This window comes from Hyaloscypha bicolor (assembly GCF_002865645.1).
Source record: "Hyaloscypha bicolor E unplaced genomic scaffold K444scaffold_61, whole genome shotgun sequence".
Classification (NCBI taxonomy): Eukaryota; Fungi; Ascomycota; class Leotiomycetes; order Helotiales; family Hyaloscyphaceae; genus Hyaloscypha; species Hyaloscypha bicolor.
This window is the reverse complement of record NW_020194563.1, coordinates 697,860-709,954: the sequence shown is the minus strand read 5'-3', so window position 1 is coordinate 709,954 and position 12,095 is coordinate 697,860. Positions and strand designations below refer to the sequence as shown.

Below are 12,095 nucleotides of genomic sequence, written 5' to 3'. Positions count from 1 at the left end.
TCCATAATAGTAATACTCAATCTAACTGCTCCCATTCCTCCATTACCTTTTTATCCTCAACTACTCAAACTGATAAGTTGCTCTCGAATTCAGTGCATAACAAAGTGAGAGATGCGCTCACAAATCGTGCTGTGTGGAATTTCATTAGAAACAGACCCGCCATTTGTCCAAGTCTGCCTGTTCATTAGTTTTCCATATGGGTGGAGCGAATGCCCACCTTGCTGGGGGCGACAGAGTTAGTGGATGTGTTTGTGGCAAAACGTCAATACGATGCAAAAGCAGGGGACGGACAGGAACCGGCCTTCAAGCGATATCTTTATTAGACATAACTAGGTAGATTATACAATAACTCGTGTGTTCATTTGATTCAATAGCTTCATTGTATCGTTCCTGAAGCCCTTTGTAGCAAACAATCTTGCTACCCAGCCCCGGCCTCGTGTATTTGCCTATATCGCCGCAATTCACTTGCCCAAGTCCTTGTCTTCTTGCTGGTTTGCCCGTCGTCTATCGTGACCATAACGAATGCGCATCCATATAAGGATGTAGAAAACGACTCGCGGTCGATTGCCATGAATTGCAGTGTACTAGTCTGATTGCTGGCTCTGTTTGGCACATTGTCCAGGCCTGCAAGGTCCGCCATAATTAGGTATTTCCTATCTTGTTTATGATCGCTTGCTTCTTGGCTTTTTGAATAATGGCTGGGATGTCTGAGAAGGTGCTAATTGCAAAATGTCTCTCCTCACCAGCCTTGACTTCAATATGCACCCCACCGACTGACTCTCCGCCATCCTCAAATGATTTTATCCTTGAATACTTTCGTAAGAAGGTTCCAAATAAAGTCACCGAACGCGACAAACGAGTATAATATCTAGTGAAAGCAGCCCAAGGCTTCTGGAAAGCAGTAAGTCTCGACCAAAATTTATCCAAAGATTATTTAACTATACTACCTAGGATTAATACTAACCTTCTCTATCCAATATATATTGTTTATTATATTAGACTAAGCGAGAAATTAATTAATAAGGATTTGTTACAAGGCGTAAGATAGCTAACTCTAGTATTTGAGATGATTTTTGACTTTTCTCTCTTTCTGCAAAAAGCACCTCGAGACCGCCCTGATTCTTCCGAACTTTAATGGAAGCCTTGACCGCAGGAGGACTCCGTTGGCGGAAGAGATCAAAGTCTTGGAGCAAGTTTTACAAGAGAATTTAAAGGGCGAAAAGGGGAGATTTTGGTGGGGTGCTACCAAAAATCTCAGATTTGCTTATTGCGTGAGTTGGAGGTGGGAAGCGCCGAACAAGTGTCGTGATTAGAGGTGATCAGGTATACGTGGCACTCTGCATATGAATTGTCGGGGAATGGCTAACTGAGACCCATAGCCTTTCCAGCGTTAGTAATATACCGTATCCTTGTTCGGGATATATTCCCACGTGGACAAGACGGGTGCCGCTAATATTGTGCGAGGCAAGAAGGGGAGGAAGGTTAAGTAGTTGGGAGGGAAGGGAGTCCGCACATTTAATATATTTGGCGCCTAACAGAATAACGGAGGTCGCCTGCTAGCGCTTTCTCTGCCTCTCCCCACCACTTGACCTCTGCCTCCCATTCGATCCTCTCCTCCCTCGCCCCCACCTCACTACCCAGGAACCTTTGCAAGAAGTGTCTCCTTTCAGCCCTCCCTCCGCGTTTAACCACCTCCATCTTCGCCGGGGTTCTTTGTCCCTCCTCCGGTCCCCAAGGTTGTATAGTTTTCCACTCAATCTCCCACTCGCTCTTGTTTTGAAAATACCGCTCCCTTCTATCTAGAATGATCCAACTAGAGAAAAGAAACTCATCTTGCGCGACGAGCAACTTAATTGGAGACATCCGTGGCGCTAAATTCGTATCACACTTGCGCCATTCTTCTGTAAAGGCGCTCCATAAATGTGGTTCTATTTTGCGAGGTAAAATAGCCGTGAAAGTCTCCATCTCAGGAAATCGGCTCCAAGCTCGGTCGTAACATGCCTCGGCTTTGTTTCGTATGCCATCTACCGTAGCCTCCGACACGAAATCTGCGATGTGCCTGGGAGATCTGAGGGCCTCCTTGAATGCTCCATGGTCTAGACCCCCGTCCAGAAGTTCTCGTACCTTGGGCCTGTAAGAGCCAGACCCCGGAACCCACCCAGTCGGTGGGCGATCGAGCCTTGCATCGACCACAATCACTTTGTCCTTTTCTGCATTAAATTTCGTGGTATTAAATTTCGTGGCCACCTCGCGCGATTCTTTACAGGCCAGAAAAATACCAAGTGTTGGAATGCTAGGCACAACTCGTTTTGCGATTTGAAGTTGAGTGTCTGTCTCTCCGTCCTGTTCAACAAATCACAATCAGCAGATAGACTTTTGTAATTAGCAGATAGAGATACTCTTCCTCGAAGTACAACTGCCCCTGGGTTGCGCTCATATATGCCCGTCTGCTGGTTCTTTATCCGTGGAACATATTCAATACAGAGTTCAAATAATCGCTCTGGAGCAAGCAGCTTCCATATTTTCTGCCTTACTTCGATGGGTAGCTTATTGAAACAAGCGAAATTGGGAGGGTCCATCGAGGGCGCGCTGGTCAATTGTGCGAGACGAGTTGAAAGACTGAGTTGCGAGACGAGTTAGAAGATAAGGACGATTGTTGGAATCGAAGGAGATCTTAGCACGTCACAGGTATTTTAGGCGGGCAGCTTATATAACCAATAGTACACGTGATTGTGCTTCCTTAAGCGACTGTATCCCTTCGTCCGGTGAGACATTGCCACATTAGCGGCCGCACATGAATATCCCTAATTTGGATTATGTTCTGGCTAAATTAGGGATATTCATGTGCGGCCGCTAATGTGGCAATGTCTCACCGGACGAAGGGATAGTACAAGTGGATGACACAATAAGGGTGCAAATATAATATAAAAGGCCATTCTAAGTAAGTATAGCTATAGATAGTTTGTAAAAACTATCCCTTTCAATTAAAAGTCTTATCTATTATTTGTTAAGAAACCTTAATTAAAATTTCGGACTTATTTTTTTAGCGATGGTTACAGGGCTATTGCGCTGTAATTTTTTTTTTTTTTAGCGATATAGGCCTAATACCGCCTTTATGGCAGAATCGCTAAATGTGGCTCGCTTAGTAGAAGTATCCACTAGCCAACCGCCCATACCCCCCAACAGCCCCAAAAAAATTTAACTGCCACTTAAATAATGATTATTCAACCACCACAACTCACTTCACTACCAAATAAATTATTTCTGAATCTTTTGCTACTTGCCGAAATGCCTGTTAAGAAAAATTATTATCCTGAATGCAAGGGCAATCCCGATAAGCTCCCTAAAGTAGTGAGGCTTTAAATAGCTTATAACCATTATCTCGACCAAAATAAGAAGAAATTAATATGCTAAGTTGCTAGGGAGTATTGAGATCGAATCAAGGGAGTAATACCAAAGGTAAAGGTTATAATAGTATAATAGTAGTTATTACTAAAGGAAAAAGCAATCCGTACTATATTCTAAAATTAGAAGTATAAGGATAGTGTGGTACGGCAGGCCGTACTTTCCAAAAATCATGTTGTTTTGGCGGTTTTGAGGTTTTGGTCACATGGAAAAGGCCGCGGCCTTTTGCACGTGACTTGCGGAAATCACATAAGAAAGCTGGTTTTTCTGTAGTCCTAGAGAACAATCCCTCCTGAGTATTCAATCAATTGAGCTTTTGCACACTGTACACTGTTTATGCTTTACTGTTTACGCTTTTGATTTGTTGTTTTGCTGTCAAGTCACGTTTTGCGCTCTGGTGTACTTTATGTGGGTTTTTGTCTTGTCGCAGTTTCCCTCCCACAATAGCTGCTAATAGTTTATAAGTTATATATATAAGTGAATTCCGGCCCTCGAAGATGATTGGGAGTTGGTGGATAAAGGTGTGCACGCGTGGTATGAGTTGAAGCAGAATGCTGAAATAGGAAATGTTGAGGCTGTGTTATACGTATCAGCAAACGTAAGGCTGTCTCACTTGCACCATTTATATATCTCTTTAATTTAATCGCAAAATTGACTGCTCGTCTTTCCTAGCCACGCCTTGTCTCTCTTTAATACTCTTAGCCGAAATTTGCTTTGTATCTTTATAGCAGTTTGTAAGAATAGCCTTTTGCTTACAAACCGCTATCCTGTTCATATCTCCGTTCTCAAGTAATAACCTTACATCAACCTTTGCAGCGTCAGATTGTTTTATTACGCTTAGTATTTGTTACAGCTATTCGCTGGCACAGATGTAACCCCGCTCGACTAAGTGCGGCACCCATCCGCTGAATAAATGCCTGAGGGTATAATTCACGTGATTGAGGAACCGGCACGGATTAACTATAAACCCTGCATCTGCCTGCAGTACAAGCGTTTACCACGTCAGAGTTTTTACTCTTCCTCCTAAACACCTAAAAACGTGTGGATATCAAGTCGAAGCCATAGGTTCTTTTAGCTTTTGAAGTCGGTCTTCCCCTCCTATTTTACGCAATGGAGAGTAAAGCCTTGGAGCTGAAATCCTCCTCTGACAACATTTCTCGTAAGTCCGCCCTAAGCCGCCTTCAAATTTGGTCGTCGGCGCACACTGACAGCAGTCTAGAAAATGACAAGGCCTTTTCCGGGTATCAGTGGACTTATTTCTCTTCTCTACAAGAAGGTCCGCTTCGCTCACGGGCCGAGCTGTTTTTAGCATCCATGGATTGGCCTGCACTCCTAGATTACGCAGCCAAGAAGCGGAATGGCATTAACTGCATGCTACTCCCGGATATTGGCCTTGGCTACAACCACATGGTTCGAATTATCGAATTTGCAGATGAAACCCGATGGGTGGCGCGGCTCCGAATGCCTCCTCTAGCAAAATCTGGTTCCGATGAAGAGGCTCTGAAGACCATAATGAATTGTGAATTCAACGCAATTTCTCTTGTGCGACGAAAGACCAGAATACCTGTCCCCCAAATCCACGCATTTGAGGTGAAAAGTGGTTGCAGCATGAAAGCACCATTCATGTTAATGGACTGTTTGGAGGGTAATGTAGGAATGGATTTGGGCATGAAGATACCACCTGAGTATAAGCAAGCCTTTTTGAGCAGTCTAGCAAAGATCCATGTAGGTAAAGCGACTTGTATTCGGAGCACATAGGGATAACTAATTGAATTGTTCTCTGCCCTAGGTCCAGCTATCCGCGGTACAGCTGCCTAAGATCGGGACAATTGTCTCTATGAACGGGAACGGCACGTACCAACAAGGCCCAATACCAGGGCTGGGAGGCCCCTTTGACACAGCAACTGAGTTCTTCAAAGCATGGGCGGCCAAAGTTGAATTTGGTATGTTAGACGAGCAACTACGAGCAGCATCCGGCCCATACGCTGCCGAAATCATTCCCTCGGTCGCCTCCTTCACAAAATCCATCAACAAGCTAGCTGGTAGACTGTCTGTCCGCGATTACGGCCCGTTTCCTCTCTGCCATGGTGACTTTGGCCACAACAATGTCATTGTTGATGACAAATATCACGTCCTCGGCGTAATTGACTGGGAAACAGCCTTCGCTGGGCCGTGGGAGGTATTTGGAGATTTCCCTTTGACTCTTTCAACAGTTCCACCTGCTATGGATGCACCATGGAACTACGATGAAGAAGGCTCTCCCAAGAGCCCTGATCTAATACGAAAATTTGCGGACCAGATAGACTATGTGGCGGCTGTGAGACAGGAGGAGAATAGAAGCGATGGAAATAGCTGTTGTCTATCGGAAGCGCTAGGGGATTCAAGAAGACAGCAATTGGCAACTGCGATGAGGCTGTATCAGAATGGAAAGGTTGGATGGTACTCCAAACTGATCGATGAGTTTCTCTCATAGGTAATCTCCTAAAATCTGTTGGATAGAGGGAACTCATTTCCATTGCACGCGCAATAGACTGTGGGCCGAAATCTTATCAACACCATTTTATACCTTGTCAGCGTGGTTGTAATGGGCAGGATTGGCTTGGTCAATATTGCCATGGCTAGCTCAGAGTGTTCAAGCCAGCTCAGGAATGCTAGTGGATTTAAAGATATTCCTCGATAATCTCTCAGACCGCCTCGCAGATAGGATTACGAAATACACGTAGTAATGACAGACTCTATGCCGCTTCGTAGCGAGTTTCTTTTCCGGCCTTCAATCTCTCCTGCTGTTACGCAGAGCTAATTCTGCCACCCGCATTCACACACCGTTCCACGCTTGACTTCTTTGCCACAGCCTAGCTTGGCGCAGGTCGTGTAAGCACTTTCAACGGAATCGACCAGCTCAGGCGCCAGGCCCGCAGCCATATTGACGAAGGTTTGGGTTGAGGTTGTGTTATGCATTGTAGTGCTCTTTGATAACTCGGTTAATATCCTACAAGTGTTTGGGGTGATGACTCCTTACTGAACGAAGGTAGATCGATGTAGTTTCGAACGGAGCTTGATAGGATTGCAATTTACCTGATTGGAAGTTAGCTTGTGCCAGCTGGAGTTTTGGAATGATAGAATCTAAAGGTCGTGCTCGGGACTGGGCACGCTTTAGTGTGATAGAAGATAGACGTACTTCTGGCTGTGCTGAATGGATATGGAGGTCGTTTTGAGATGTCCTGACCAAGTAGTGGGAGAACATTGTGCTTTATCTTCGGCTCGCATTAGGCAGAAGCCAGTTGTTCTTCCCTTGAAGCCTTGGCTACGAGCCAATGGTGGTCGCGAGAGCGTGTTTTGCCGCCAACGTGAACTCGTTTGAGCCGCATGCCGCCCCAAACAGATTGTGAACGTCGCACAAGGCTCTGTGACTCATTTGCTTCTCTCCTTTGAACCAACTATCGCCCTTGCTGGGAAGACCAACAATACGATGCAGCCCAGGCACATCACAATATTGCCCACAGAATTGATTGGCAGAGATCGACTATGCATCTCTGCATTCGACATGAGAAATGTGGCCAATGTCTCACGTCCATTACCAAGCGTTTACCGTGCATTGCAATGTACGCCGTCTGATCCAATCAACCTATTCGTAGGAAGGGCACAGCTCAGAGTTTTCATTTGATGGTGGCACGGTTCGTGCCCTCCCCTTCCTTTTCTCCGTAACTGGAGCCGCACCTCAGCCGCGTAGGGCGTAGATTGCGCTAACCAGCTTCCAAAAAGAATCCTAGGAGTCAAAGCGGCGAAATTGTTCTGCCGCATCAACCACGGCTCGGCACGTTATCGTCGTCCCGTTCCTCAGCACACAGGGTTCCATCACCAGTCCCAAAAACAAGCCCTGCCCGACCCTGTTAAAACCTTGGATGGACTTTCCAGTACTGCAGCAGCAGCTTTTCGAAAGAGCTTAAAATAATAATAAGATAAGTTCAAATCCGCACCCTCTTTCTCGCGGGCAGGTCACCGTCTACTGACCTCCTGCGTTTGCCGTGGTCAGCTCTCCCAAAGTGGGCATCTAAGCCTTGCGCTAATATTAACGAATCAAGGGCATTGTTGATAGGATTATCGTTGATTGCTTTGAGTTGGCGCTCAGAGAGCCCAGCCATGAGCACCAGCAGCAGTTTGGAACTTTGGAAATTGTACAGTAATGGGAGATTGGGATGGGCAAAGACGCGACGGGCGATGAATGGAAAAGTTTCTGGAATTAGCGTAAATAATCTGCAGAACAGGTGGGGAAAGATAAGGAACCCTTGCGCAAATCGGAACTCTTGGAAGCTTGGAGGATGTCATACATCGGATCACAATACCAACCGATCAAGTGGACCAGTTTGTGTACCACTCTGAGTAGCTGACGGTAGCAAAATCATCAATCACTTTAATTTAATATAGCTATTTGCGGGATCCACGAGTGTTTTAATATTTCTCTGGATATTCCCAGGGCGGTGATCTCTCAGCCTCCTTCCTCTCATCACTTCGTCTTTTTCCTGCGAGATCCCCTCGCCATATCACCAGAAGATAGGATTTGTCCGCCGGCTTCTTTCGCACCAGCTTTTATCCTCTCTGAAGGGAGAGTGGTGTCGTCATCCACCCTTTTTCCTCTTTCCCTCTTAGCCGAGTCACCAGAGGTTTGTGCCATCTGCAACTGTTGATTGTGATCTGCCATTTCTTGAGCTCTAGAAGAGGTTTAGATTTAGCTCGTCTGTTATGGGTTAAACACCTTAGCTTACCGCTCAGATGCATAGAAACCTTCAGGAAAGCCTTCCGCCGGCTGCTTCAACCTATAGTAGATTCCATAAGCTGTTTCTTCAGGTCTGTAATAGTAGCTCAAGTTCGCATCGTCGATCTGCCAAATGGCATACGAAAAAGACATTTGTTCTGTGTCTGTGGAAGATTTGGTTTGATCTGGTAATTGCGTATAACTTCAATCAGTCATCCTTTCCAGTGGGGTGGCCAGAGCTACTCGTGGTGGGTGATATCGACGCCCGGTTAAAGTAGTGGGCCCCCACGATCTCCCCGGTAGGAAGGGTCGAGCCGAGCCTCCGAGCCCCAATATGCGCCGTAAGCCTCAAATAACAAATATACACGTACTGTAGAAGGAACAGTACCCCCCGCTCTGGATGCGGGTCTGTCTATGCGGTAGTACGATGGTGTTACACTGCATTGCATTGTGCTCAAAATACAGTGGCAAACAAGGTGATCCAGCTAATCAGATAGCTGGAATCTTCTCGAAAGCAAATCAGAGGAAGTCTTTCGGACCCGCACGCTAACCTTTAAACCGGGGGGGAGGGGAGTATGGAGGGGTAAGTGCATATATCCAGCTTAATAATTCTGACGTGATGCGAGACAGCATCCCGAATCGAATCGGACCTTCCGCGCCGTCAACGTGGTCAATTGGAGCCCTGCAACTTTGGAAATGTTCGCATCATGGGGCTCTGGAAACCAGTAGGGCTAGCTACGGTAGCCGAAGCGGGTGCTGAAATTCAGGAACGCGGCTACCCCACGACAGGAGTCCAGTCCAATTCAGGGGCCAAAATCCAGCTACATGAAGCAATCTTCATCCAAACAAATCCTTTCCTCAATAGCCAACGCCGTCTCCCGATAGCCATTGCAGATCAACCCCACCATGTCGAACACACTACCACTTCTGAACGGGAGAATCACGCTAGACCGGGCTCTGAATGACGACGACAACATGCTCGCTCAAATCGGATATCCTCGACAAAGACAAGAATTCTTTAGTTACTTGTCCGCCCATAAGGCCGAGATCGAAGCTATTGTCTCATTCCACCTCCGTGCGAAGAAGTGCCGAGTTAGTGACGTACAGACCTGGTTATCTGGCAGCTACAACGTTTGCATACCTGTCTACATCAGCCCACCCTCCAATGTGCGTTCGGTACTCGTTCGGATTCCACTGCCTTACAAAGTTGGAGAAGCAAAGTCTCCAGGCAATGTGGACGAGAAGCTTCGTTGCGAGGTTGCTTCGTATCTATGGATTCAAGAAAACTGTCCAGACATTTCGATACCGTATTTGTTTGGATTTGGGTTTCCGAATGGCCAGACCGTACGTTCAATGGAGCCAATATCCATTTCTATTCGGATGTCTGCTAACCATCTATCATGTTAGTTCACGGCTCCAGAACAAACACCTCTCTTCGCTCGATTAATGTGGCATACGAGAAGGACCCTGCTTTCGTGGCTTCGATTTCCAACTCCATGCCAGTACATCAGCCGAAGATATCAAGACACCCTGAATACCGGCTATATCATCATAGGTAGGGTTTCGCAGGGGAAAATGCTCTCCAACACCTGGGAGGCCTTCCGCCACGACAAGACTCGCCGTTCAAACCTTTTCCATGGCTTGGCTCGGATCATCCTGTCGCTGAACAAATCTCCTTTGGCAGCGATTGGGTCTCTGACTTTGAACAATCAAGGATTTATAACCTTGACCAACCGTCCTCTAACCCTACAACTTCAATCATTGGAGAATGAAGGTGTCCCGACTGCCATCAGCAGAAGCTCTACCTATTCAACTGTGGAACCTTACCTTCTTGATCTTTTGAGTTGTCACGATAACCGTATTTCCTTTCAGCCAAATTCTATCCACGACCAAGATGACGGTCAGCAGCAAATGGCCGCTTTAACTGCGATGCGTGCAGTCCTTCATCACTTTTCGCCGCGCAATTCTCGTTACGGGCCTTTTGTTTTCACCCTTACAGATCTCCATCAGAGCAATATCTTTGTTGATGATGACTGGCATATTACCTCTCTAATCGACTTGGAATGGGCATGTTCCCTACCGATTCAACTACAATGCCCTCCATACTGGCTTTCTGGGCGGGCTATAGATGAGATGGAACCGGGTGAACATCTTGAGACATTTCATCAACTCGTTTTGGAATACCTCGAAGCTTTCGAACAAGAAGAAAGGGGCATGGTTGGAGAGGCGTTATATCAAGCACCAATAATGAGGAAGTGTTGGGAGACTGGAAGCTTTTGGTACTTTCATGCGATAAATAGCCCCAAAGGATTGTGTCGAGTCTTTACCGAGCATATCCAACGGCTGTTTTGTCCACAACACTGTGAAATGCGGATCTTTGATCAAGTTATGGCCCCGTATTGGGGTGTTGGCGCAGCACAGGTGATTGAGAGGAAGATCGAGGAAGAGGAAAGGTACAAGGACCGATTAAGAGAAGTGTTTGGGACTGAGGTGATTCTAACCAAGGCATAACCTGAGCTCACATTGCCTCGACGTGACAGTAGGTGACGCAGCATTGAGGGAGCATCTCATCTGGTCTGGTCTGCGTGGGGCTCGGACGGCGGCAGGGTGTTGATCGAAGGCCCATTTTGTATTTGAAGCAAACAGTCATGCGATTTGCCCACGAATAAATAGCGATCAACATAAATGCTATCTCAATAACCTGTCTAGCTGAGTTCCACGTGGAAGGATCTAGGGACAGAAACAAGATTGAAGCGCAGGTACTGCCTTGGAGAGAAAGAAGACGGTCCATTTTTCACCCTTTGAATTTCTTCAACTGAGAGTCGCAGATTTGTACTCTCACTTCTACACCGGACCACATCTGATTTTGGGTGCCAGTCCGTCTTTCATTACCCTAAAGTCTGAGAGTTCTCCCAAGAAAAGCAGCAGAGCAAGCTCGAGAATCCTCTATACCGGGTGTTGGTGGAGGGATTGTATGATGTGAAGGGAGAGAAGAAGGAGCTATGGACGAAAGTCAGCGAGAGTGAACAAGAAAATGGATATAAGGTTCACGGACGTACTGCAGGTCAGAAATGATATGCTGCTTTGATGTTTAATCGACCTCGTCTCCAGCCGCCCCAAGTATAATCGGCATAGACTGTGTCGTCTCAAGTCGGTACTTCTTCACATGTGCGGATCTTCCTTGGTGACGCTTTCTTCCCCTTCGAGCTATCCCCAGTGTCCCGCTTCTGAACCCGCCCATGAGTAACAGCATTTTTCTTCTGCGTCTACTTTCTTGGATGTAATGTTCGAGTCGGTTGAGGAGTTTTTCGATTTCTTGAGTCGGAATAAGGTGGAGGGGAAGCCTGCCGAATGGTGATGGCGCGGGCGTTGGGGGTTTGATACCTGGCGGAGTAGTAGGTACAAGGCGTCGGTGGAAGTGTTGCAGTACCTTAATTAGTTCCTGGGGCGATACAGGCGACTCCCAACCCAGTTTATTCACAGGTTTTACTAACGGAACTTGTGAGATAAGGTCAAGCAAGTCGTTCCAAAGTCTAGTGGGAATGCGTCTATAGCTTATCCCGACCTCCTGGGATATGTTCTCAAGGCTTGTTCTCCAGTAGCGTAACTACTACAGAAAAGAACGAGTTAATTAAATGGGTTCCAAGGAGTCCTGTATGAGACAGTGATACCAGGATACCAATGAATATGGATAGTATATTAATTGTTTCCAGTAAAGGCGTAGCGCCTCATGTCTCCTTCCAATATTAACCTCTTTATTTCTTTTGTATTATCTCACCCATATATCTGATCCCCTATCCTCCTTGCCTTGAATACCGCCTCCCTCGACCATACCTGCTCCCACATTGAGACTAGCAGGCAGAAGGATATCAGACGTTCGTCCCAGCAGACGCCAAGGGACAAGTAGGCATACAAAGCTTGAGCTACCGCCTGTTTA

The 12,095-nt window shown here is 46.5% G+C and overlaps 6 protein-coding genes across 6 annotated transcripts; 2 read left to right on the top strand and 4 right to left on the bottom strand.

The window, feature by feature from the left end:
• Window positions 1–1,579: 1,579 nt before the first annotated feature.
• K444DRAFT_612815 (uncharacterized protein) lies at window positions 1,580–1,905 on the bottom strand (the record flags this gene model as incomplete). Its single annotated transcript, XM_024880213.1, has 1 exon — window positions 1,580–1,905. A coding segment is annotated over exon 1 (284 nt), but the record flags the coding sequence as incomplete, so codon positions are not given.
• A 350-nt stretch (window positions 1,906–2,255) lies between these two features.
• K444DRAFT_612814 (uncharacterized protein) lies at window positions 2,256–2,648 on the bottom strand (the record flags this gene model as incomplete). The annotated part of the gene is made up of 1 exon (XM_024880212.1): window positions 2,256–2,648. A coding segment is annotated over exon 1 (224 nt), but the record flags the coding sequence as incomplete, so codon positions are not given.
• A 1,786-nt stretch (window positions 2,649–4,434) lies between these two features.
• K444DRAFT_561359 (uncharacterized protein) lies at window positions 4,435–6,248 on the top strand. Its single transcript, XM_024876933.1, has 3 exons — window positions 4,435–4,564; window positions 4,625–5,130; window positions 5,195–6,248. Exons 1-3 carry the CDS (start codon window positions 4,516–4,518, stop codon window positions 5,876–5,878), a joined length of 1,239 nt encoding a protein of 412 aa, XP_024737114.1. The 5' UTR covers window positions 4,435–4,515; the 3' UTR covers window positions 5,879–6,248.
• K444DRAFT_399107 (uncharacterized protein) lies at window positions 6,040–6,735 on the bottom strand. Its single transcript, XM_024872506.1, has 3 exons — window positions 6,584–6,735; window positions 6,425–6,480; window positions 6,040–6,370 (listed from the first exon to the last, which is right to left on the bottom strand). Exons 1-3 carry the CDS (start codon window positions 6,647–6,649, stop codon window positions 6,202–6,204), a joined length of 291 nt encoding a protein of 96 aa, XP_024737113.1. The 5' UTR covers window positions 6,650–6,735; the 3' UTR covers window positions 6,040–6,201.
• A 1,101-nt stretch (window positions 6,736–7,836) lies between these two features.
• On the bottom strand, window positions 7,837–8,372 carry K444DRAFT_663394 (uncharacterized protein). The gene is made up of 2 exons (XM_024886826.1): window positions 8,169–8,372; window positions 7,837–8,114 (listed from the first exon to the last, which is right to left on the bottom strand). Exons 1-2 carry the CDS (start codon window positions 8,309–8,311, stop codon window positions 7,910–7,912), a joined length of 348 nt encoding a protein of 115 aa, XP_024737112.1. The 5' UTR covers window positions 8,312–8,372; the 3' UTR covers window positions 7,837–7,909.
• Window positions 8,373–9,064: 692 nt separating this feature from the next.
• Window positions 9,065–10,669, top strand: K444DRAFT_643141 (uncharacterized protein; the record flags this gene model as incomplete). The annotated part of the gene is made up of 2 exons (XM_024884827.1): window positions 9,065–9,502; window positions 9,566–10,669. 2 exons carry the CDS (start codon window positions 9,065–9,067, stop codon window positions 10,667–10,669), a joined length of 1,542 nt encoding a protein of 513 aa, XP_024737111.1.
• Window positions 10,670–12,095: the final 1,426 nt, after the last annotated feature.

What these genes read in the sequence shown, in the direction of transcription:
- K444DRAFT_561359 (XM_024876933.1), top strand. Translation starts at nt 4,516, where the DNA reads ATGGAGAGTAAAGCCTTGGAGCTGAAATCCTCCTCTGACAACATTTCT. An exon ending in CTCCTCTGACAACATTTCTC is followed by an intron (nt 4,565 to 4,624) that starts GTAAGTCCGCCC and finishes ACAGCAGTCTAG; the next exon opens with AAAATGACAAGGCCTTTTCC. An exon ending in GCAGTCTAGCAAAGATCCAT is followed by an intron (nt 5,131 to 5,194) that starts GTAGGTAAAGCG and finishes TCTCTGCCCTAG; the next exon opens with GTCCAGCTATCCGCGGTACA.
- K444DRAFT_399107 (XM_024872506.1), bottom strand. Translation starts at nt 6,649, where the DNA reads ATGTTCTCCCACTACTTGGTCAGGACATCTCAAAACGACCTCCATATC. An exon ending in TCCATTCAGCACAGCCAGAA is followed by an intron (nt 6,481 to 6,583) that starts GTACGTCTATCT and finishes ACTTCCAATCAG; the next exon opens with GTAAATTGCAATCCTATCAA. An exon ending in CATCGATCTACCTTCGTTCA is followed by an intron (nt 6,371 to 6,424) that starts GTAAGGAGTCAT and finishes GTTATCAAAGAG; the next exon opens with CACTACAATGCATAACACAA.
- K444DRAFT_663394 (XM_024886826.1), bottom strand. Translation starts at nt 8,311, where the DNA reads ATGTCTTTTTCGTATGCCATTTGGCAGATCGACGATGCGAACTTGAGC. An exon ending in GGTTTCTATGCATCTGAGCG is followed by an intron (nt 8,115 to 8,168) that starts GTAAGCTAAGGT and finishes AACCTCTTCTAG; the next exon opens with AGCTCAAGAAATGGCAGATC.